The sequence below is a fragment of the Asterias amurensis genome, chromosome 4, assembly GCF_032118995.1.
Source record: "Asterias amurensis chromosome 4, ASM3211899v1".
NCBI classification, from domain to species: Eukaryota; Metazoa; Echinodermata; class Asteroidea; order Forcipulatida; family Asteriidae; genus Asterias; species Asterias amurensis.
Window position 1 is genome coordinate 12,478,184 of NC_092651.1, and position 26,663 is coordinate 12,504,846.

Here is a 26,663-nt window from a genome sequence, read left to right on the forward strand (position 1 = left end):
CTCAGAGGCATTACTGGTTTACTTTACATGATGTTGCACTCATTGGGTCATAGAAACTCATCAGTTTGAAGAGAATGTCTCTAGCTTCAAGGCAAATACTTTAAGGTGATACTTTACCAATAGTCTGTGTTACCTTGTAGAGTACAGTGTCCCAGAGATACAATGTGCCATCAACAAAAATGAAGAAAAAGTAGTAGCTGTAACAAAGAAAACACAACTGAGCAAAGAAGGTTAATATTGTTATCAACATACATTTTGATTGCTGTAACACCATGTGTGTGTCTACTTGCCGAGTAAATTTTGTTCTTTAGAGTGCTGTCTTGCTTTATATATAAAAGACTTAATTCCAAGTTCTGAAAAGAATTGTCCTGCTTTTTAACTACTACTACTGGGTGGACAAATCGGCAGGTGGACAAATACTCTATCTGTAAGTGGATTGTTATTAACTTCACTACCGTGGAGTGAGTTCTTAATATTGGTCGCAACGTTTCGACTCATTTTAGCTTGCTCTAGTCATCGTCATGAGATATAATGTAATAACACCTATGGCCAAACCTTCATCAACTTCAACCCGATTCCAGACTCCAAACTGTGTCAGATGAGAGGGCATGAACTGTAGGAAAATATAAAAAAAAAGGTTATGGCTGCGGAAGACGATAGTTTAATACAGTCTCACATTTGCTCTGTTTTTGTTTTTACATGTACCTCATACAACAAAGAGTGACTCACAATGCTGCATGTAGCTCTTGAAGGCCTGCATGAAAAAGAAAAGAAAAGGTTATGGCTGTGGAAGAAGATTGTTGTTAAACCCAGGTTAACTTTAATACAGTTTTTGTTTGTACTCCATACTTTACCAAACTCCATTTTGAGAGTGACCCACAATGCTGTTCTTTCGCTCAAGAAGACATTGCCTGTTGAAAAAAGAAAAACAAAATTGTTATCAGTGTGAGACAAAAAGAGAGTTAATCCCGGGTTCATACTTACACTGTTTGTTTTTGTACCTCCAGACATGAAGGCATTGCCTGCATGAACAAATGAAAAACAAAAGTTATGGCTGTTAGTGGAAGAAGAATTATGGATAAATCAAAGTTAGCATCCATAAACATTTGTTCACCAAATACTTTACCAAACTCCATTTCCAGACACACATTGCTGTACTCACAATAAGACTTCATCTGTATTTGAAAACAAAAAAGAGGTTAAAGCTGCAAAGAAAAGATGTGTTAAGCTGTGGAGAAAACGGGGTTAGAACCTCATGTTAGAGCTGTCTTACCATACTTCACCTTAATTCACACCACACTTTTATACTTAACCTGATGATACTTGACCATTTCTGATACTGGAACCTTTGCCATTGAGAGTTGCTCATTCCAAATCCTGCCAACCTCCGGACGCGCATCTTTCCACGTCTTGAAGAAAGGGGGTAATACTTTGCCTTGGTTCAAGTTTTCTAAATTTTGAATAAGTTTTCTTTGTGAATTCTTTAAGTCCAAAAAGGATAGTTTTAGAACCAAGACTCAGTAAAACCAAATACCAACCTGGATTTGAACCTGATTAGGGAAAAGCAGAGTTTTTTCTTTTCTTAGACTTACTACTAGGCCTTTCAACTATTGATACGAACCCGTTACCACGGCATCACTGTCTGGTTCCTCCATGGCTGATCATTGTGTCCAGGCTCCAACAATTGGGTGCCAGACTTGGCTTGGCCTGGTACCCTCTGGAGTAAGAGCTGCTTCTCAGGACTCTTCATGCACCTTCTCGTCCTTCTGTTCTGGAAATATTTTTCTTTGTCGCAGCAATCGCAAAGATTGAAATGTTGCTGCGCTCACTTGATATCTGTTTTGTCCAAGAACTAATTTTCAATATTTCTCGTGTGACTTTACACCACTTAATCAGTGTTCCTATCACTGCGCTAAACAATTATAGCCAAGGTTAAAATTCCCAAATAGTTGAAATTTATTCATGTAGGAATGAATAAATTGAAGATTCAAATATCTTTACTTTAGGTGTTTATATAACTTTTAAATATGCTTTTTTTTAAGTACTTATCAAAGATAAATACTAGCCTTTACATATAAACACTCACATACACATTATAGGCCCTAGGAGCAAATTGTATGAGCTCATGACAGAACATTAGTATTTCTTTGTCATTCTGACAATAGAGGGGTGCTTATGTCTTATTTGTTTACCAATTTTCAATTACAATTTACCAACTTAAGGGGTAACTCTTTAACAGAGTAGCCTAGATTAAATTTACTGGGTATTATAAGTATGCTTGACAGATAAAAGCTACTCATTACACAAGCATTGACACGCAAGATTGTACAATAGACGCCCTAGAAGTAATTTTTTTTTCAATTTCGTTTAGATGGGCTACCTTTATTATGCATTTGCATTCCAACCATAGAGGGCATGCTTTATATGCTTTGCTACTTCTCTCTACTCATTACAAACCTAAGTTGATATCCATCGCACTAACTTGGGCTTAATTAATCAGGTAATAATACTCTTGTTGACGAGCAAGCATACATGATATAGGCCCTATATAATTTGTATATATAGTTAATTCTCATTGCAGCGAACTTTACACTAGATATGTGTCATTCTGGCAACAGAGGGTGTCGCCATGCTTGGCGTTTTCACTACTCATTAAGAGTAACCTGCAAGGCATGTAGGACCTACTCATTTTACATAATACCATGTACTGGTTTACAAGGTGCTGTGGCACAATATTGCCAATCATTACACAATTTGAGACGGTGTCCAACAGAATATTTTATATTAATTGTATTGGTTAATATTTAAGTTTTCAACCATCCAAGCCTTTACATAAAAAAGACTGACAAGCAAACATGACATAGGTCCTAGAAGCAATGTTTTTATTAAGTAATTTATCTTCATGGCAGAACTGTACTAATTTATTGTCATACTGACACTCTAGAGGGCATACTCATGCTTGATGTTCATGCCAATTCCCAAAACTCATTAAAATTTATGGTTGTGTCAATTAGACTAATTGACACTAAATTACCTTTTATTGGAGTATTTTGAAAGGTAAATGCTAGTCTTTTCATAAGCACAACTGTGCAAGCATATCATAACATTATGCCCTAAAAAGCAAATAATGAATTTATTTACATGACATAACTAACTTTACTATTAATTTGTCATTCTGACAATAGAGGGGGTTGTCATGTTTGATGTCCTTCGCTACTCATTACGAACTTGAGACGGTGTCTGTTGGACTAATTCAGACTAAACTAATCAGGTAATAACATCCATTTTGAATTTTTATCTAAGATAAAATGCTAGTCTTTGCATTAACAGAAAAATGCAAGCAAACATGATATAGGCCCTATGAATTGATTTACATGTCAGACATTTACTATTAGCAGACCTGAAATTACACAAAGGCCACACACAGAGGTCATGACCTCCATTTGCCCCCTTGTCTTGGCATTGGTGCTTTGTCAAAAGTTTCCCATTGACTTAAATATTTTTCAATTGAAGTGCCCTAGTGCAAAAAGAAAATGGCATTGCCCTTTCCAAGATGAAATTCCAGGGCTACAATAGAGGCTGTGTTTATGTTTGATGCCAATTCCAAGGACTCGTTACAAATTCATGTTGGTCTCAGTTAGACTATTTTGTTACACTTAATTAATCAGGTAGTTTATGGAACGAAATATTACTATTAGTTTTGTACATGAGTTGTCAAATGGTGTTCCAAACATCCATGCGTTAGATATAGATTCCTAACAATCATATATTGATCTGGTGATGAAACAAATTAAATTTAATAAAGATGTAGACCCAAATCTAACACATACTTGTTCCTACACTTGCTAAAATATATCCATTTTTTGTTTGTGATGAATAATTTGATGAAGATAGTATAGTAAGTGCAGATGATGTGGGGAGTTAAGGTTCCCCCACTACAGAATTTCAAAGAATAAATAAAAACTAAATCTTCATTGGCTTTATGCCTATAGTATGAAGTTAGTACAATTAACAAACTCAACATGACAAACACTGGTCCTTTACAGCCCAAGGAAACTTCTTCCCAGAAATAAAGCTAAGATGTTTGCATCACTGGCTACGACCATATGCAATCAAAGAAAGACCCATGGAACCTAGCTAAGGTGGTGGCATCATCACCAAGGAAGGTTTAATGAGTACAACATGATCATGTACCTATACAAAGATGTAAACAAAATACATATACAAAATAATAATATGTGGAGAAAATTGTTAGTACTTAGCTTACCTCCATCCATTGAATCTTGAAATAAATGAGCTTACCCGCTGATGATGTTTTTATCTCTTCCATAGATTGGTAGACACTGGCGAAGCACACACCACATATCCATAGACATAACACACACAAAGAGTTAATCCATAGACAATACAGCTGACGCACGGCACGCGAGTAGATGGACTTTTTGTTCAATGAAGAAAGTCTCTTCACATGATAATAGTCAGACATGTTATGTTTCTGAGTTCAGTTTGTAGATTCATTATTTGTGCATTGAATGTGCAATTGTTCAGGCACTTATCGAAGAGTTCAGTTTAAAAAAATGAAGTTCAGTTCACATTTCCTTCAATAGGCACTAGAGTTCATGTAGGCCTACCAAGGTTTGAAGAGTTCGGTAAATACAAAATTAAATGAAGTTCAGTTTACACACAAGAGTGCAAGGTTTGAAGAGTTCAATAAAAAGAAAAAAAGAAAAAAGAAAATCAAGTTCAGTTGACGTTTCCCTAGAGTTCATATACCAAGGTTTGAAGAGTTCGGTAAAAAATTAAATTAAGTTAAGTTTAGGCATTTAAATGCATTTTTATACAAAGGTTCGAAGAGTTCGATGGATGAAAAATTAAGTTCAGTTGACATTTCCTTGGTTAGGCACTAAAGTTCATATACCAAGGTTTGAAGAGTTCAGCTAAAAATTCAAGAAATTATTGACGTTCAGTTCGCATTTCCTTATTAGGCACAAGTGTTCATATTCCAAAGTTTTAAGAGTTAAGTTTTAACAAATGATGTTCAATCCAAATTCCTTGGTAAGGCCGAAGGTATTAAGTTTTTTAAATTTTGATTATAATTTGTTAATTAAATAAATATTAGCTATTAAAAAATAGCAAATCGAATATCGAAGATGTCTTTTGCTTGTTGAAAAAAAAACCAGAAAAAAAAATCGCTCATTGGACAAAATGAGACAAAAAGTGGTGGCGCAATACGGAAAGTTATCCGACAAAATACCGGTACTTTGATTTCTTGCTTGAACACTTCGCTCATTAGACAAAAATACCTGTACTTGAAGATTTCTTGCTTGTTGAACAATTCCTTCTTGACAAATCGCTCATTAGACAAAATATCACACACTCTCTTCCAAAAGATCATGTATTTAATGTTTAATATAGTTTTCATGGACCATGATCTTTGGAAGAAAATCTGCTTGAAGAAACACAACTTGCCGTCGCTGAAACACCCAAATTGCAAACTGAAGTCTAGTTGAAACTGGTGATATGGTCTCGGCCTCCGGAGGCCTTGCGTGTTGCTGAATGTATGCCGTGTGTTTGGCGTCTCTCTCCCCTCCATGCTCGTGTCTCCGCCCGGACATGTCGTCCGTCTTTTCAGCTACAGTCTTCGGGCCAAAACTCCGTGGAATTCGCACAGCCAAGAGTTCCACAACGACGTTGTAGTACTCTCAAAGCCGTTGCAAACTCAACACAGGAATTTTCGCCCAAAATTTGAGCAATAAAGTTCTTCCTAGAAAATTGATGGCTCCATACCTCCAGCGGTTACGGCATTTAAAAAGGCACATGAAGTTAGTCCAACTGTTGGCTACATTCTCTAGGCTAAACTCCGCGGAATTCGCACAGCCAAGAGTTCCACAATGAAGTTGGTCGACAGTTAGTTTTGTAAAGTTCAAGTTGCAGACGTGTTGTTGCTCTCGTTGAAGGTCCCTGGCCAACCTCTCGTAGAACTCTCAAAGCCGGTTGCAAACTCAACACAAAATTTCGCCCAAATATGAGCCACAGTTTGGTTCCAAAAAGTATGAAAAAGTCCCATGGCTGGTGGAAGGGTAGTACAAGAGTCCAAGTCACATTAAACTGAGTTTTCTTCAAAGAAAGCACCACTTTTCCACGTGCGTTTTAGAACAAAGCTGCAGCACACTCTCTACGTGCTGAGACTACTCGCAAAATGGCGTGTCTTGTCCAAAAAAGTGAGCAATTCGACAAAGCCGCCTAAAACCCCTTATTTGCATAAGAAAGGAAACCCGTTCCGTTATCGCTGGTATGCCGAATTTCGGCCAATCGAATGCCTAGAATGGCAAGTGGAAAATAAGCCCCGCCCATTGCTCACTTATGCTGTCACATCTCATATACACACGTGGGTGACAACAACTTTGGCTTGATGTCAAGTTTTCCTGATTTGCATACTAGAACAACAATTATGTAATGGAATGTGCAAAATGTCGTCCGTTAGTTTTTTTGTGTGTTGAGTATAGGGATTGGGGTATTGCATGCATGATGCATGCATGTTGGGATAATGGACACAACACTGAGACACTATTAGGGTAAATCCGTATATTCACTTGTCAATAAACCTTTATTTCGTTGTGATTATCAACATTCGTTCGCTATGTAATGGCGAATTACTTACTGTATGGAGTGCTATCTAGTATAATTATGTTCCAACTCTTTGTTCTTTCTCCTTTACTCCTTTTGTGTCGTAACCACGTAAATTTAAATCTTTCAACTACCGTCGTTTAATTAACGACTAATAAACCTTAACTATTATTATTTGTTAATTGAATTGACAAAAGTGTGTTTGCAATCTTACCCAAAGCAGCACGGTGTTTTATCAATAAAACCAGAAATACATACGAAACTAGTGTGGGAAAATAACGTTATGCATACACAATAAATAGGGCCCTATAAAATCAAGTAATTTTGTCAGATTGTTAAAAGTAAATAATTCTTGCAGGAATGCCGCACCAATATCGAATAGCAAGCGTCTACCGTGTAGGTCTTCTTATTAAAAACCACACCATCATGAACCGATACCCCTTCTTTTCCACAGTTTGTTCGATCATTGTAGTGTATCCTAAAAGTTCATGTATTTTTGGCGGGCTCAAGTGGCACAGAGTTAAAAAAAAATGCTGAGACTCCAAAGTCTGGTTGTAACGATTCAACAAGAGGGCGCTATGCACATTGAGCGGTCTCCAAATTTTTGCTGCGACTCCGTCTGGGTGAAACGATTCAAAAACAGAGGGCGCTATGCACATTTAACGGTCTCCAGATTATTGGCAACTTTGGATGACGCTAAAGCGGTACTGCCGTGTGTTATGCTGATAGACTCTCGCATAAGCTGAAAGCATGCTATGCTGAAAAAGACGCTTGATTTCGAGACCTCAAAATCCAAAACCTGAGGTCTCGAAATCAAATGCGTACAAAATCATGCGGTGTGCACAAACAACTTAATCTTTTGAATTATAGTCATCCAATGAGTACATTTTCTTAAGTGTGTGGGTTCAAGGGAACATCTTTTCATCTCTTCAGATCGAACAAGAATTGTGCCCCTCAAACACAGTTTTTTACCCGTAATACATTTTGCCTTCCGAAGTGCGCCAGAGGGTCCAAAACACGTCTTTTCTTTTGTGTGGCTGCTCGAGGGATTGTATTGTTGGCAAGCGCAGTTTCTCTGTAGCGGTAGGCAATTAATATGCCGTAAAGTGAGTAAGAATCTAAAGTTGATTGGGTCACTGATAATGACGAGCACTTTCTAGTGCTTAAAGTGCGCCCTCTGTCGATTAATCGAGCAATCAGTGAGCACTGTTGATTCTGACGTTACCCGCCGGGATCAAGACACCACAGGCTTTGTCTTACAGATCCAATTATTTCATTGGATAACCGTGCAGTGACGTAAGCTTTCCATATATGGGTTTAGATTGGGAGTCACTGTCTATACATGGCACAGAAGACACTGGACACCAGTGGCAATTATACTAAAAAAAAGGTTATAGATTCTTGCAATTTTGTGTAATGGAGGTCATTTTTTAATTGGTTACTTCACAGAACATGATTGTCAATAGATGAAAAATTATTTTTTACATAGGCTACTGTTTTGATGTGAAATTTGTTCCTGTGTTTTTGTGCATAGAACTAAGGAAATTACAGTGTTACTAAACGTCAGCGTAACTATGGATACAAAAATCAAATAGTTTCATGATAATTGACAGCTACAATCACGTCTGGACTTTCAAAACATCGAGAAATAAACTGGAGTAACCTTACAACAATACGATTCTTAAGGCAGTTTAAAGACAGTGGACACTGTTAATATTTGTCAAGGACAAGTCTTCTCACTTGGTGTATCTCAACATATGCATAAAATAACGATCCTGTGAAAATTGAAGCTCAATTGGTCTTCGAAGTTACGAGATAATAATGAAAGACAAAAAACACCCTTGTCACAAGAAGTTGTGCGCTTTCAGGTGCTTGATTTCGAGACCTCAAATTCTAAACTTGAGGTCTCGAAATTCAATTCGTGGAAAATTACATCCTTCTCGAAAACTACGTCACTTCAGAGGGAGCCGTTTGTTTTATATTATCAACCTCTCCCCATTACTCGTTACCAAGTAAGGTTTTTGTGCTAAAATAATCAGTTAAAGTAATTACCAATAGTGTCCAGTGCCTTTATGACAGTGACACCTTGGGTATTAATCGTCAAAGACCAATTATGCTCAATGTGTGTATCTCACCATGCTTAAAATAACAAACCTGTTAAAATATGGACTCAAATTGGTCATCGAAGTCGCAAGAAAAGGATGAACGAAGAACACCCTTGTTGCTGATTTGTGTGCTTTCAGATCATAATATGCACAATAAATGGTTTCGGGTCTGACGTCTTTTAATAGAGTGAGAAATTACCCTTTTCTCAAAAACTGCGTTACTTCAGAGGGAGCCGTTTCTCACAATGTGTTATATTATCAACTAACAGCTCTCTATTGCTCATTACTTATTAAGTAGGCCTACGTTATTTTGTGTAAAATAGTGACCAGTGCCTTCAACATTTAATAGTTACATTTAATAGGTAGTAACATTATGTGAAAAGGTGAGACATAATTTGAACTGTCGAAAGGTGAAACAAATCAAACTCAAATATTGGTTAACCAAAACCTTCTGCTGTATAACATTCTGAAGGTTTATTGAATAACCATGTATACAGTTCATTTGTCATGAATTCACTGCAGCAGATAATCTGCTTAGCGATCTGCAGTAGCACTGATGGCACTTTACGTCTTAAATGCACTGGAAACCTTTTTATAATATTGTCAACCTTTTAGTGTATTTCAACATATGCATAACATAACACACCTGTGCAATATTTTACTCAATTGGACGTCGGAGTTGCGAGACATTAATGGAGGAAAAATACTATTGTGACACATGTGACAAGGGTATGCTTTTAGATGCTTGATTTCGGGACCTCGAAATCTAATGAGGTCTCGAAATCAAATTAAAATATTTTATTGGAAAATTACTTCTTCTCGAAAACTATGTTACCTCAGAGAGAGGCTTTTCTTACAATGTTTTGTACTATCAGCTAACTTTGTACTAACAGCTCTCCATTGTTCAAGGAAGTTTACACGCTAACAACTAGTTTGAGTAATTACCAATAGTGTCCACTGCCTTTAACAGAGAATTCCAAGGAAAGCAGCAGCGCGTATTACACACAGGACTTCAATAACTTAAAGGCACTGGACACTGTTGGTAATTACTCAAAGTAATCTGTTTGCATAAAAACTTTCTTGTAACAAGCAATGGAGAGTTGTTGTTAGTATAAAACATAATGAGAATTGCCCCTCTCTGAGGTAATCTCTCACTCAAATTGATAAAACACTTCATACCTTTGAGCACCTGAAAGCACACAACTTTGTGCAAGGGTTTTTCTTCTTTCATTATTCCCCTGCAACTTCGATGGCAAATTGAGTTTAAACTCCCACAGATTTGCCTTTTCATGCACGTTAGGATATACCACGTGTTAATAATGTTCTATGACAGAGGTGTCAAGTGCCGTTAAAGGTTCAAATTAACAACAAAAACGAGGTCCGAAACCAGTGAAGACATATAATTTTGGATCTCTGTTTTGTCCGTGACTCCCACGGCCGACTGTGCTTAAACGTCCGAAGTTTTTGGTTATGTTTTATGTTGGGTGACATAAGTGCGAACTCTGGTCTTTGAAAACTACCAATATGATTTTACATGGGTGCTTTGAACTACTACAAGACTCCAGTAAAATAACATTAACTCAGTGTGTGATTCATAAATATATAGAAAACTAATCCGAGGCGCTTGAGAGGAAAAGAAACCGAAACAAAATGGTTGATACAAAGTTAGGGATCAAAATAGTGCCTAATTAAAGATGCTAAGAACAACATTTTGTTTAACTGATGCTCAGTTCTGCTGAGAAGAGAGTGTTTAGAAAAGAATATGCTTCAGCAGCTCTTTAAAGGATTCGGGTTCTTTTTCCAAATGTCCACAGATTTACATTAAACTTACATGGTTTGAAGATAATGATAGTGGAAAGCTTCTCTTCGAAAGGTCGTGTAGTTTTTTAGAGAAATGAGTCAAACAAGTCACAACATGATTTTGATCTCATGAGACCAAAATTATTTAAGCATGTAAAATCCCCTTAACCAGTTATGATATTTTACCAAAACCATAGCATAACTGGTTAATACGATTTTACATACTAAAACTGAGACGAAAATGATTACCTTTACTCATTTCTCAAAAACTACAGCACCTCAGTAAGTAAAATTTCAAGGGAAGCTTTCTACTATCTTAATCTTCAAACTGTGTAAGTTTAATGCAAATCTGTGGACATTGTGGTTTTTTTGTTAGGAAAAAGTACATAATACCCTTTAAAGTTTGGACCTGATGTGTGTATGATTCAATCGTTGATGGGATAGACAATAATCGTTGTATCATGCTACAAACACGTCATGTTCCTTGTCTTCAACATCAGTAAAGTATGCTAAGAGTCATTGCGCAAATAATAACCAGACTATTTGCACTTCCAGCCTCAGTCTTGTTCATTGATTCGAATGAGAGAAAATCAAGATGGCTGTACCATCATTAATGCTCTCGTACTTAGGGCGGTCAACTCGCCTCAATTCATTTGACATATAGCAACAGTCTCTAAAGTATTGGTGTAGCGGTGTCTTGCCTAGCCTTCCACCTCTGGGACCCTGGTTTGAATCTCACTATAGGGGCACTGTGTGGGTTGGGTTTTCAGTCACTATTGACTGCGTGGGTTTTTCATGAGAACAGTTCTCTGGGGTTTTCCTCCCACATCTCAACTGGAATTTATTCATTTTCTTCTATCTTCTCGTTTGGCTCTTATAAAGAGCGTTGGGATGGATAAATCCAAATCCAATTCAAACATTTTAAAGACACTGGACACTTTTGGTAGTTGACTAAGACCAGTCTTCTCACTTGGTGTATCTTAACATATGCATAAAATAACAAACCTGTAAAAAATTGAGCTCATTTGGTCGTCGAAGTTGCGAGATAATGGGGGAAAACACACGAAGTTGTGTGCATTAAGATGCTTGGTTTCGTGACCTCAAAATCGAACTCTGAGGTCTCGAAATCATATTCGTGGAAAATTACTTCTTTCTCGAAAAGTACGTCACTCCAGAGGGAGCCGTTTCTCACAATGTTTTATACCATCAACCTATTCCCATTGCTTGCTACCGAGTATTAAAGTTTTTATGGTAACAATTATTTCAAGTAATAACCAATAGTGTCCACTGCCTGTTAAGACAGTGGACACTATTGGTAATTGTCAAAAACCAGTCTTCTCACTAGTTGTATCTCATCATATGCATGAAATAACAAAGCTGTGAAAATTTGAGCTCAATCGGTTATCGGAGTTGCGAGATAATAATGAAAGAAAAAACACCCTTGTCACACAAAGTTGTGTGATTTTGAGACCTCAAATTCTAAACTTGAGGTCTCGAAATCAAATTCGTGGAAAATTACATCTTTCTCGAAAACTACGACACTTCAGAGGGAGCTATTTCTCACAATGTTTTATATCATCAAACTCTCCCCATTACCCATTATTAAGTAAGATTTTTTGCTAATAATTATTTCAAGTTATAACCAATAGTGTCCACTGGCTTTAAGTGGCCCATCGGAACGTTCTGGTAGTCCATCCATCAAGTGGCTTGTGGGCGTACGCACACAGTATCGTTCTTTAGCGCCTAAGTAATTTACTGGCAATCAGTTCCAGGCAATCTCCAAGAGTAGAATCATTCATTTGAATGTTCACATTATTTGTTTTTTCTCCGGGATCGTAAGACAAAGTTAGAAATTACCCCCGTGCTACCACATGCACTGTAGTTGGTTGCCTGAAACTATAAGCTGCCTAATATATACAAAATTACCTCGTGTGACAAGGCTCTGAAACGCTACATTAAGTATAGCTAAGTTATAAACCTTCAGAGCGTCTTGGAGGCAACCGAATGCATTGGATGCAAAATAGACACTTGAGTACAACAGATACGTTTGTCAACACCGTATTTCTGTCCCCAAGTATTGCATTCAAATAAACATGTGGATGTTTGTTCTTCATGGTGATTGCATAAAAGTGGTTGAAATTTCCACGTCTGACTTGGCGTTAAAAGTCCTTGAAAATGCTCCATTTGTTGTACTTCAATTATTAATTTGCCATAGCCTCTTTGTAATGTTTGAGTTTACTCTCCAGCCTCACATGGTGAACGAGTTTGATTCCTCCTGATAACGACGTCCCAGCAGTTTGCGTACCCCTTCTCTGAATCGCTTATATTTGATTCCGTAGATGATTGGGTTGATGCATGAGTTGACTGCAACCAGTGAGACCGAAATGACGTAGATGTTACCACCGAAGTCCAACGGCCAGCCAAGATTGAAGAGAAAGAAGACGATCTGGTTGGGAGCCCAGCAGACCAAGAACGAGATGAAGACAATCAGTAGCGTCTTGAAGGTGTTCCGTCGAGCGCGTCGGAGTGAGTTATCTCGTGTCTCGACGGCCGGTGGTGCTGTCGACGTCACCGACCCCGCGACCGTAACGACCCGGGGTGCCGTATCGACCGGGGCTACCGTAATGACCCGGGGTGCCACTGCGAGGCGCTGGACCCCCTTCTTCAACACGAACATGATGCTGGCGTATGCAAAAATCATGATGAACACCGGGAGAAAGAACTTGATGCATATGAAGATTGCTCCTATAAGCTGAGTCCTTCCTGAAGACTCAAAGTAACACTTGCCTCCGCTGAAGACATGGACTACCGAAATGTACAATCCTTGCAAGAAGACTCCCATAATCCAGGAGCAACAGACCAACACGATGACGACTCGACGGGTGAAAAGACCGCAGTATCTCAAGGGGAACACGATGGCGAAGAACCGCTCCAAAGTCACGGAGAGCAGGTTCAGCGTAGACGCGTTAAACGCACCCCATAGGAGTAAGTTCCCATCCAGATGTGGCAGAGAATCCAGTTGGCCGGAGTGTCCTGGAGCGTCTCCGGCACGGGGACGTTGCTCTCCAGTAATAGCACGACGGAGCCGAACAGGTCGATAACGGCCTGGTTGAAAATCAGTGCATTCGTCAGCGTGTGCATGAAGCTCACTTTATAAATGACCAGACAGACGAGGGTGTTCCCCAGGATGCCAAACGATCCCACAATAGTTTTCACTATCCGTAGAAAAATAATATTCTCCATGATTGCAAAACAACGCAACAACGAAGGTTTCCCCTCCGATGACTGCCAGTGCCAACAAAAAATACGTTCTTTTTTATAAATAAGTATTTACTTTGCGTAGCTATAGCGATAATGCACAAAACAAAATAATTGACAATACATCGCAAGATGATGGGGCTTGCTTTTCTAGTAAAGATGACAAACGAGGCTGCCTTGGGAAAAGTGTCCCGTCCCCGATCACCCGGACAAGTCACGTGGGGAATATTATTTCACACGTGAAGTGTGATGGTTGAAATACTTAATGAGTCTCGCCTTGTATGGGAAAAAAATCAACCTCATGAGTTTTTGACACAAAGCTTCTGGGACCTTTTTTTATATAAAGAATCGTTTATGAACAAAAGGACTTAAAAAGAAGAAGGAAAAGAAAAAAAAAGAAAAAACCTGGTGTGATATACCAATATAATGAGGCCACGGTGGAAGATCACAAGGGTGTAATTTGGCACTGCTCAAGGACAATTGTCTCTCCGGCTAAACATTGGATGAGTTTACACTTTACGTGTGAATAAGCAATCCCCCCCTCCAATAGTCCTATACTGCTATTTATCTTTTTATTTGTTCAGTTTGTCTTTCTATTTATGCATATATTTGTTGATAGGTCACATTGCTTCGGGTGTCCCCGTAGCGTTAAAGTGGTACACGTACATTAGCATAATTAAAAATTGTCCCGGGACTTTTTTTTTATTGTAGTGCTGTTGTGATGTTAGTGCGGTTTCAGTTAAGCTGGAACGCTTCTCAAAGAAGCATGGTGCAACTGTTCCTATGTGTGTTGTGTTTAAAGCCACTGGACACTATTTTTTTGTAATTACTCAAAATAATGTTTAGCATAAAAACTTAGTTGGTAACAAGCAATGGAGAGCTGTTGATAGTATAAAACATTGTGAGAAACGGTTTCCTCTGAAGTAACGTATTTTTCGAGAAAGAAGTTATTTTCCATTATTATATCGCAAGTTCGACGACCAAATCAAATGTTCACAGGTTTGTTATTTTGTGCATATGTTGAGATACACCAAGTGAGAAGACTGGTCTTTGACAATTACCTATGGTTTCCACAGTGTCTTGAACTAATATCTGGCAAACAATATTGCTTAGCAGTTGTCTGCTAAGCAGCTATGAGCAGGATACCAGTCACATTTGGTACACATACAATTTCAAAGAGCTCCTCATCAGCAAACAATGCAGAAAAAGTTGCATAGCAGTTGTCTGCTAAGCAGCAATGAAATTCCAAAGAGATCCTTATCAGAAAACAATGAAGACAGTTTGGTATAATGTGAAACTTCAATCGAGCTTACTAGATGCAGAAAATAGTTTGGAGTTTGGGTTTGGGTTGAAAATGGGGTAAGGGTTTTTTTGGATGGGAATCGGGATTGAGGCTATGATTGGGGGGGGGGGGGTTCAAGTTTATGGTTAGGGTTATGATGCAGGGTATATCTTTATCAAACATGGCAAGTGAAAACCATTTGTATCCGTTTATTATAACAGTCTTGCCACATGAAAGCATTGTTTAAACATGACCGTAACTAACACCAAGCACTCGTGGCGTACTTTCCATCAGACTTCTCAACATTTGCGCGTGGGTTGTAATACGTGAAAGTGCGACGGATGGAACCTGTTGAACCGTTCATGTTTTTACGATGAACCTGTCATGGCTGTTACACGGCCCCTTAGTCAATACAAAGTACATCATCATCATTAGCTGGGAGGAAATTTCATTAAGAGTCGGGGATAACACGTTTTTAATTATGTGTAATGGGATGAAATTGTGGCATCCCCTTTTAGAAAAAAACCCTCGTAGTATACCCAAGCAGTTTTTCTCTGTGTAGGATTGCCACTCTCAAAAACCATGAGGTCTCGAAATCAAGCATCTGAAAGCATACAGCTTGTGCGACAAGGGTGTTTTTCTTTCAATACTATCTCGCAACTTCGACGACCAATTGAGCTGAAATGTTCAAAGATTTGTTATTTTATGCATAATGTTTATATACACCAAGTGACACGACAGGTCTTTGACACTTACCAAAGGTGTCCAGTGTTTCTATTTGAGTGTGCTTGGATGGGGCAGTGGGAAAACGGAAAATGAAAAACTTTGCAATATCAGCTGATGATGGGACAATAAAATAGAATTTCTCGACATCTTGTCTGTATTGGTTATTACTTGAAATAATTATCATCATAAAACCTTTCTTGATTACGAGTAACGGGAAGAGGTTGATAGTATAAAACATTGTGAGAAACAGCTCCCTCTGGAGTGACGTAGTTTTCGAGAAAGAAGTAATTTTCCACGAATTTGATTTCGAGACCTCAAGTTTAGAATTTGAGGTCTCGAAATCAAGCATCTGAAAGCACACAACTTCGTGTGACAAGGGTGTTTTTTCCTTTTATTACTATCTCGAAACTTCGACGACCAATTGAGATCAAACTTTCACAGGTTTTTTATTTTATGCATATGTTGAGATACACCAACTGTGAAGACTAGTCTTTAACAATTACCAATAGTGTCCACTGGCTTTAAGTGGCCCATCGGAACGTTCTGGTAGTCCATCCATCAAGTGGCTTGTGGGCGTATGCACACAGTATCGTTTAGCGCCTAAGTAATTTACTGGCAATCAGTTCCAGGCAATCTCCAGGAGTAGAATCATTCATTTGAATGTTCACATTATTTTTTTCTTCGGGATCGTAAGACAAAGTTAGAAATTACCCCTGTGCTACCAACGTGATCCTGTCGCATGCACTGCAGTTGGTTGCCTGGAACTACAAGTTGCCTAATATATACAAAATTAGTTGTGTGACAAGGCTCTGAAACGCTACATTTAGTATAGCTAAGTTATAAACCTTCAGAGCGTCTTGGAGGCAACCGAATGCATTGGATGCAAAATAGACACTTGAGTACAACAGACGTTTGTCAACACCATCTTTCTGTCCCCAAGTATTGCATTCAAATAAACATGTGGATGTTTGTTCTTCATGGTGATTGCATAAAAGTGGTTGAAATTTCCACGTCTGACTTGGCTTTAAAAGTCCTTGAAAATGCTCCATTTGTTGTACTTCAATTATTAATTTGCCATCGCCTCTTTGTAATGTTTGAGTTTACTCTCCAGCCTCACATGGTGAACGAGTTTGGTTCCTCCTGACGACGTCCCAGCAGTTTGCGTACCCCTTCTCTGAATCGCTTATATTTGATTCCGTAGATGATTGGGTTGATGCATGAGTTGACTGCAACCAGTGAGACCGAAATGACGTAGATGTTTCCACCGAAGTCCAACGGCCAGCCAAGATTGAAGAGAAAGAAGACGATCTGGTTGGGAGCCCAGCAGACCAAGAACGAGATGAAGACAATCAATAGCGTCTTGAAGGTGTTCCGTCGAGCGCGCCGGAGTGAGTTATCTCGTGTCTCGACGGCCGGTGGTGCTGTCGACGTCACCGACCCCGCGACCGTGACGACCCGGGGTGCTGTATCGACCGGGGCTACCGTAATGACCCGGGGTGCCACCGCGAGACGCTGGACCCCCTTCTTCAACACGAACATGATGCTGGCGTATGCAAAAATCATGATGAACACCGGGAGAAAGAACTTGATGCATATGAAGATTGCTCCTATAAGCTGAGTCCTTCCTGAAGACTCAAAGTAACACTTGCCTCCGCTGAAGACATGGACTACCGAAATGTACAATCCTTGCAAGAAGACTCCCATAATCCAGGAGCAACAGACCAACACGATGACGACTCGACGGGTGAAAAGACCGCAGTACCTCAAGGGGAACACGATGGCGAAGAACCGCTCCAAAGTCACGGAGAGCAGGTTCAGCGTAGACGCGTTAAACGCACCCCATAGGAGTAAGTTCCCCATCCAGATGTGGCAGAGAATCCAGTTGGCCGGAGTGTTCTGGAGCGTCTCCGGCACGGGGACGTTGCTCTCCAGTAAAAGCACGACGGAGCCGAACAGGTCGATAACGGCCTGGTTGAAAATCAGTGCATTCGTCAGCGTGTGCATGAAGCTCACTTTATAAATGACCAGACAGACGAGGGTGTTCCCCAGGATGCCAAACGATCCCACAATAGTTTTCACTATCCGTAGAAAAATAATATTCTCCATGATTGCAAAACAACGCAACAACAAAGGCTCCCCTCCGATGACTGTCAGTGCCAACAAAAAATACGTTCTTTTTTATAAATAAGTATTTACTTTGCGTAGCTATAGCGATAATGCACAGGACAAAATAATTGACAATACATCGCAAGATGATGGGGCTTGCTTTTCTTGTGAAGATGACAAACGAGGCTGCCTTGGGAAAAGTGTCCCGTCCTCGATCACCCAGACAAGTCACGTGGGGAACATTATTTCACACGTGAAGTGTGATGGTTGAAATACTGAATGAGTCTCGCCTTGTATGGGGGAAAAAAAATCAACCTCATGAGTTTTTGACACAAAGCTTCTGGGACCTTTTTTTATATAAAGAATCGTTTATGAACAAAAGGACTTAAAAAGAAGAAGGAAAAGAAAAAAAAAGAAAAAACCTGGTGTGATATACCAATATAATGAGGCCACGGTGGAAGATCACAAGGGTGTAATTTGGCACTGCTCAAGGACAATTGTCTCTCCGGCTAAACATTGGATGAGTTTACACTTTACGTGTGAATAAGCAATCCCCCCTCCAATAGTCCTATACTGCTATTTATCTTTTTGTTTGTTTCAGTTTGTCTTTCTATTTATGCATATATTTGTTGATAGGTCACATTGCTTCGGGTGTCCCCGTAGCGTTAAAGTGGTACGCGTACATTAGCATAATTAAAAATTGTCCGGGGATTTTTTTTTGTATTGTAGTGTTGTTGTGACGTTAGTGCGGTTTCAGTTAAGCTGGAACGCTTCTCAAAGAAGCATGGAGCAACTGTTCCTATGTGTGTTGTGTTTAAAGCCACTGGACACTATTTTTTTGTAATTACTCAAAATAATGTTTAGCATAACAACTTAGTTGGTAACAAGCAATGGAGAGCTGTTGATAGTATAAAACATTGTGAGAAACGGTTTCCTCTGAAGTAACGTATTTTTCGATAAAGATGTTATTTTCCATTATTATATCGCAAGTTCGACGACCAAATCAAATGTTCACAGGTTTGTTATTTTGTGCATATGTTGAGATACACCAAGTGAGAAGACTGGTCTTTGACAATTACCTATAGTGTCCACAGTGTTTTGAACTAATATCTGGCAAACAATATTGCTTAGCAGTTGTCTAACAATGCAAACAATGCAGAAAAAGTTGCATAGCAGTTGTCTGCAAAGCAGCAATGAAATTTCAAAGAGATCCTTATCAGAAAACAATGAAGACAGTTTGGTATAACGTGAAACTTCAATCGAGCTTATTAGATGCAGAAAATAGTTTGGGGTTTGGGTTTGGGTTGAAAATGGGGTAAGGGCTTTTTTGGATGGGAATCGGGATTGAGGCTATGATTGGGGGGGGGGGCAAGTTTATGGTTAGGGTTATGATGCAGGGTATCTTTATCAAACATGGCAAGTGAAAACCATTTGTATCCGTTTATTATAACAGTCTTGCCACATGAAAGCATTGTTTAAACATGACCGTAACTAACACCAAACACTCGTGGCGTACTTTCCATCAGACTTCTCAACATTTGCGCGTGGGTTGTAATACGTGAAAGTGCGACGGATGGAACCTGTTGAACCGTTCATGTTTCTACGACGAACCTGTCATGGCTATTACACGGCCCCTTAGTCAATACAAAGTACATCATCATTAGCTGGGAGGACTTTTCATTAAGAGTCGGGGATAACATTATTTTAAATTACGTGTAATGGGATGAAATTGTGGCCTCCCCTTTTAGAAAAAAAACCCTCCTAGTATACCCAAGCAGTTTTTCTCTGTGTAGGATTGCCCTCTCAAAAACCATGAGGTCTCGAAATCAAGCATCTGAAAGCATACAGCTTGTGAGACAAGGGTGTTTTTCTTTCATTACTATCTCGCAACTTCAACGACCAATTGAGCTGAAATGTTCAAGATTTGTTATTTTATGCATAATGTTTATATACACCAAGTGACACGACAGGTCTTTGACACTTACCAAAGGTGTCCAGTGTTTCTATTTGAGTGTGCTTGGACGGGGCAGTGGGAAAACGGAAAATGAAAAAATTTGCAATATGAGCTGATGATGGGACAATAAAATATAATTTCTCGACATCTTGTTTGTAGTGTGGTGGAGAGCCTGCTCGGAATCCCAAAATTGGCAAAATGCATTTTGACAAATTGTCGGAAGGCAATTTAAAACTCAATGGGACCAGTAGTTATTTTCAATACACTTGTGTATAGGTAGATCTACTGGGGAGATTTGTCCCATATGCCTGAAGAACTAAAATTAGTTTTGAACTCAAGTAGGTTAAAGGGGCACTTTACCGTCGTGATCACAGCGAGTCGGTGGCCAGACATTAAATTCCGAACGCCCACACAGTTACTGAGTAACTGGGTGAGAGTTAATGCTTCCATGTCAAGCCGCAAACAGACTATGATCGTAATGACATTGCCCCTTTAAAGGACACTGTCCTGAAAATCAAAACAGGGCCAAGTATCACCGTGTAGAGCAGATTTTGTGTTTGCGCGACTTTCCATTTTGTGCCGTAAGCACTTGACAAGGTAAGGTGTTTACTGTATGGAAGCTAACAATGCAAATCCATGGTGAGCGCGAAAGCTAACTATTAAATTACAAAACGCTTAAAGGCACAGCAGGCGATTGAACGAAACGCTAGGATGAATCATATCTCGAGTTAGGACGAGTAAATCTAGGATGGGTTCAATGCGTCTTAACGTCTTCGGATATACGGAACTTATATCCTAAGATTAGTCCTATATAAGTTTGGAAGAATTTGGTGAGATCGACGGCAGGACACCTTCTCACTTGGTGTATCCCATCATAGTATACATGATACACTAACAAATCTGTGAACAACATTGGACTCAATTTTGTCATTGAAGTTGCAAGAGAAAATGAAAAAGCACAAATCTGTGTGTTTTCAGATGCTTAAAAAGGCTTCAGGTCTGAAGTTCTTATACATTTGAGTGAGTTAAACCTCTTTCTCAAAAACTACGTTAACATAGATGGAACCATTTATCACAATGTCTTTATACATCAACAACTCTCCATTGCTCGTCACCAAGAAAGTTTTTATGATAACAACTATTTTGAGTAATTAACAATAGTGTCCAGTGCCTTTAAGCAAAGAATGTTTTGATTGCATTTCTGCTTTATGGTCAATAAGATTGTCAGACATTTTTGTATTAACTTTTTCCTTTTTAATTCTTAAGGTATATTCTCGGTGTTTTTAGAACCATGATTTTTAAATGGTTCTTAAAACACGGTTTCTGAGTTGGTGGGGAGAATGTGCCGCTCTCCAGGGTGATTCATTGAACGAATTCCTGGCTAGCTAAGCCCGGCCGTGAAACAAACCAACTCGACCGTCCACTGTGTTAAATAAGGCGTGCCCTCTCTTACAGCAACCACATCCTCAACAAGACATTACATGACCACTTGAAGATCAAGTGCAATCAATGATACTTTATAGGCCCTTTTCGAAACCACGGCTTCGACTCCATATTCGGCTCAGGCTAGCTTGGCCCCGCGGGTGTTTTGACAACTGCGCGAGCTTTGCGTATACGCGATCAGGGTTTCAGACGAGAGAACGGAGCCTGAAGCCGAATCCAAAGCCGAAGTCGTGGATTCGAAAAGGGCCCTCGAAACAATAGCTTTACACGGGTTTGACTTTTGGGTTTTTATACGCCGAAGAGGGAGCTCTAAAGCCCGGGAGGTTTACCACATTTTTTTCACAAACTTTCAGTGGCATTTCTAAAATTGCAACATCTCCGTAAAAAATTACAGTAAAGTATACCTGGACGTCAAGCGTCATCAAAACCGAATGATGCACTTTAAAACGGCAACTACTCTAAATTCTGCTGTATACTACTTGTAAGTTAATATTGTATCATGGAGATCATGAAAATGTTGAAAAGTTAGTTTTACTTGACGGCAGTGAAATTACTAACTCGACCCTCTTACATGGTCGATAAAGCCTGTACCGTTTTAGACAAAAAGCTGCCCTAACTAAACAAATAAGTCACTCGAGTGCTATAGAAGCTATGAGTTTGTCAATACTTCCAAAGGGCAGTGACCTTATTTTTTCAGGTCCACCGTTCAAAACCTGTCTATCTTTCAACATGGACATGTGCTCTTGCTGGCTTGCCAATGTACTTTTCCTTCAAACTCATCAACAAATCGGCCTATTTGTATTTAAAAGAAATATAATTATACAAATTTTGAGGGCAAGGCAGTATATTTTCCACAGTTCAAAAATTCATTATGAAAATGTGCTCCTGCTGGTTTTCAAATTATACTTTCGGTTCAAAACCAGCAAGAAATCGGACTAACAATATTTAAAAAAAAACATGTATATATATATATATACATATATAGTAGAAACAAACAGTTCAAAATCTCACTGCACTTTCAGCATGGAAATAAGCTCGTGCTGGTTTTTAAATTGTACTTTTCCTTCAAAATCAGCACGAAATCGGCATTATTGTATAAAAAAAAATAAAAAAATTGGAGTACAAATTTTCTCTGTGTGAATGAGTGCTATAATTTATAATAAAAGTATCCCATGGGAAAACAATTCAAGTACTGACCATCAAAGACAAGAGGACCAGGGCCCAATTTCATAGAGCTGCTTAAGCAAAAAACTTGCTTAAGCACGAAAATAGCTCGCTTATTTTACACATGTTACTGGCCAAAATTTCATGTCATATTCATTGCTTATGACTAGTATTTAGCTGTTGTGTACTTTGCATAACAATTGAGTGGAGTCTTGGCTGGTAATCTGATTTTACTAAGCAATGAATTTTTTGCTTAAGCAAAATTTTGTGCTTACGCAGCTCTATGAAATTGTGCCCAGATTGGTATTGGTAACACAAACTGATAATTATTTTTTTCAAGCTTGTTATTTTATAAATTTCAGACCAGTGTCAAAACGCTCTCCCACATGAAGTCGATTCTAAGACAGACACATCCATCGAAAGTACGATTGTTACATATAGAGATTAGATAACTTTGAAACCGAAAGCCCACTAGATTGAAGGTCACGCAAGTATCATTGCGTTATGGGAAACATAAGACGTTAGTAGTTAATTGAATTGGAAAGAAACATGGGGGGAACAACAAAAACGAATATCTAAAGCAGTGCTGACGATTCTTAAAGACGCGAGAACTGTCCTTCAAGTATTTCCTATCCAAACTAAGGAAAGGAAGTTGATACATAATTGACCAAAAACTATGGGACAAAAGAGCGAAAAACTGAAGCTTTACTGACGGAAGTTAATTTTGTACGGGGACGTGAGAAGTGTCTCTCGGGTTTAAGGAAATCATTTTCAGTTTTGTAAATCGGTCTGAAGGGAAAGTGAGCGAGATTATATTTAATTGAACGGGGACATTAACATGGCACGCAGGTTTCTATATATTCCATTGCTTTTTTTGTTAGTGAAAAATATAATAGCGTTTTTTTTATTTTTATTATAGCGCTAATATCCATCATCCAGTGTCGCTCAAGGCGCTTTAAAGTCGCCTGGAAATTGAATTTTTCTTCTCTTTCAAACATAAGAGTATATGCTTACGAACAATAAAACAATTTTTTTAGTAATTGTTTGTCACGATTTATATGTTTAAAAAATATATAAAGTTGTTTGGGGGCTGACTCCGCCTACCCCTTTTGTGACGTCTATCGAGGCAGGCTTTGCCTGCAATGCGTATAGTAAACACACGTGCAAAGTACATGTACGTCCAAGTCGTGAGTTGGTACATTTCAAAAAAAGTTTTTCTGCATTCAGCAGCAATACACATGGTCGGCATTGCCGGATTTTTTTGTTGTTGAAACGTACAAACTCACGATTTGGTCCGTACCATGTACTTTGCAATTGTGTTTACTCTACGCATTACAGGCAAAGTCTGCCTCGATTGACGTAACGAACAGCGCCCTCTCGGGTCGGGGTCTACTCTTAAATTTGTAAATAACATAAGAACTGATTTTTTAAAACCTTAGTTAACTGTTTATACACATTCCACTCTTCAAAACACATATATTAGTGACAAAAGCTTTATTTTGAAAAAATACCACTTCCAGGTGACTTTAATAGACAGTGTTTTCTTGCAAGGTATGTGGGACTACCGTTTGAATTTCGGGACTACTCCTTTTACATAGCACTATTGTACTGGTTTACAAGGTGCTGTGGCGCAATATGCAGCCATTCAAATACCGGGGTGAACCCCTTCTCTTTTCGATAAATGCCCTGGGTTATTTCACGTGCGTTACACAACACACGGGACCAACGGCTTTTCCGAAGGACCAATCCGAAGGACAAATCATCGTGGTTTAGAGTCTTGCTCAATGACACAGTTGTCACGACTGGGACTCGAAACCCCACTCTGCTGATCAGAATCACCATAAGGAATCCGGTGTTCTTAAAAACCACGGCACGCCACAAATACGTACAGCAAGTATTGACGCAAACAAACCGTTTTTTTTTTAAAGCATTACTGGGCAATTTTTAACCTACTCGAGACGGATTGTGTATCTACAGAACAAGATATGACACGATTTGATAAAATACGGTGGCGTGTGCGTGCATGTCTAGGAGATGGTTGAAAAAGGGCTTGGAGCATAATTTCAAATAAAATCCAGGAGGGGAGGCATTTTGATAACAAAGTAAGAACATGTTTTTGTTCCCTTGAGCGTACAGTGGAAAGGCGCCAGTGCCGCAGCTTATACTTTGTCAATTTTTTTTTACACAGTTAATAACAAGTTGGACAGGGGCTGTCAATGTTATGGAAAAAAGTATAAAAACTGCCATCTAGAGGAAGTGTTAAACCAGACCTGCCCCCAAACAATTTAGTGTTGCGAATAAAAATCTCGTGTTCGCTTGAACAACTTCATTTCCCCAAACCGACTAGTTTTCCTCCTGGTGGGTATTTACTCTTACGTTACGTTGCGTTACGTTACGTTACGTTGCGTTCCGTTACGTTACATTACGTTACATTACATTACGAGTATGGGATGGAGACGCCATGAACCAAGGCTATCCAAACCCTTGTGTGTACAGTGAATGCGCGCCAACGGCGTAGCTTATTTTTATTTTGTCAATGCTGTGAGATACGATTCTCGAGTTCGTTTAGGTTTATTTCCTTCGAACCGTCTAGTTTTCATCCTGGTTGGTATTTACTCTTACTTTCAGCGTGCAGGTTTTATGACTCCTATGTAAAGATAATAAAGTACGGAGTCTCACAGGACTGTTTACATAAACATCCATCAACCAAGTTCGGTTTGGTTTCCATTTACACATGATTTATGTTACGGTAAAAATAGTAAAGGGTACCCGTTTGGTAATCACTCTGAGAACCATTGCCAATTATAGCTTTTGGTTAGAAGCATTCAGCAGCTTTATTTATGGTACTAATAATAATAATAATAATAATAATAATAATAATAATAATAATAATAATAATAATAATAATAATAATAATAATAATAATAATAATAATAATAATAATAATAATAATAATAATAATAATAATAATAATAATAATAATAATAATAATAATAATAATAATAATAATAATAATAATAATAATAATAATAATAATAATAATAATAATAATAATAATAATAATAATAATAATAATAATAATAATAATAATAATAATAATAATAATAATAATAATAATAATAATAATAATAATAATAATAATAATAATAATAATAATAATAATAATAATAATAATAATAATAATAATAATAATAATAATAATAATAATAATAATAATAATAATAATAATAATAATAATAATAATAATAATAATAATAATAATAATAATAATAATAATAATAATAATAATAATAATAATAATAATAATAATAATAATAATAATAATAATAATAATAATAATAATAATAATAATAATAATAATAATAATAATAATAATAATAATAATAATAATAATACAGCATTTATAAAGCGCACTAAATCTGTGGAACATTCAAAGGCGCTGGTCAAAGAACAAGAAGAAAACTTCACTCAATATCTGCAAAGGCTAATCTGAAGAGATGGGTTTTGAGAGGATGTTGGAATCGAGAGATGTCATGTGTGTCCTTGAGATGTTGAGACAGAGAGTTCCAGAGGCGTGGTGAAATGTTACTGAATGCCCTGTCTCCATAGCTGGATAAACGGGTCAGAGGAACATAGAGCATGCTGCCAGATGACCTCAGACCCGGCCTGGCACTACGGGGCCGAATCATGTTCTGTATGTAGGTAGGGGATAGTCCATGGAGAGCCTTAAATGTCAGAAGGATGATCTTGTATTGGATTCTGGAATGAATGGGTAACCAGTGGAGATTGTGTAAAATAGGAGAAATGTGTGAAGATATTTTGGTACATTAGGTGTTTGTGTACAAACACAAAGCTGTTTCTGAGTGCTTCAAAGATAATACTTGGTCTGATTTAAAGATAGAAGAGGTTTTTTTTTGCCCAAGGAGTATATAACTGAAAACAGTTTGAAAACCGGCAGTTTAGTTCTTGATTTATGTCCCCACTTCCGGTTAGCCCGGAAGTTAAGGTCAACATGGGGTCACGGTTACTTCAGGCTAATCTCCAATGCTCAAGGAGTCTATAACTGCACAAAATTTGAAAATCGGTTGTGTGGTTCCCCTTTGAGGTAATGTGGTTATGCGTGGAGAAAATATCGGGGTGTTTCCACTCCAAAATTATGTTTAAATATCTACAATACAAACTATTAAACATGTGAACA

The 26,663-nt window shown here is 38.2% G+C and overlaps 1 protein-coding gene and 1 pseudogene across 1 annotated transcript; both read right to left on the reverse strand.

Moving 5' to 3' along the window:
* Positions 1-12,780: 12,780 nt before the first annotated feature.
* LOC139935905 (dopamine receptor 1-like) lies at positions 12,781-13,775 on the reverse strand (annotated as a pseudogene).
* Positions 13,776-16,911: 3,136 nt separating this feature from the next.
* Positions 16,912-17,904, reverse strand: LOC139935906 (dopamine receptor 1-like). Its single transcript, XM_071930529.1, has one exon. It carries the CDS (start codon positions 17,902-17,904, stop codon positions 16,912-16,914), a length of 993 nt encoding a protein of 330 aa, XP_071786630.1.
* Positions 17,905-26,663: the final 8,759 nt, after the last annotated feature.

Coding starts and splice junctions, on each gene's coding strand:
- LOC139935906 (XM_071930529.1), bottom strand. CDS start 17,904: ATGGAGAATATTATTTTTCTACGGATAGTGAAAACTATTGTGGGATCG.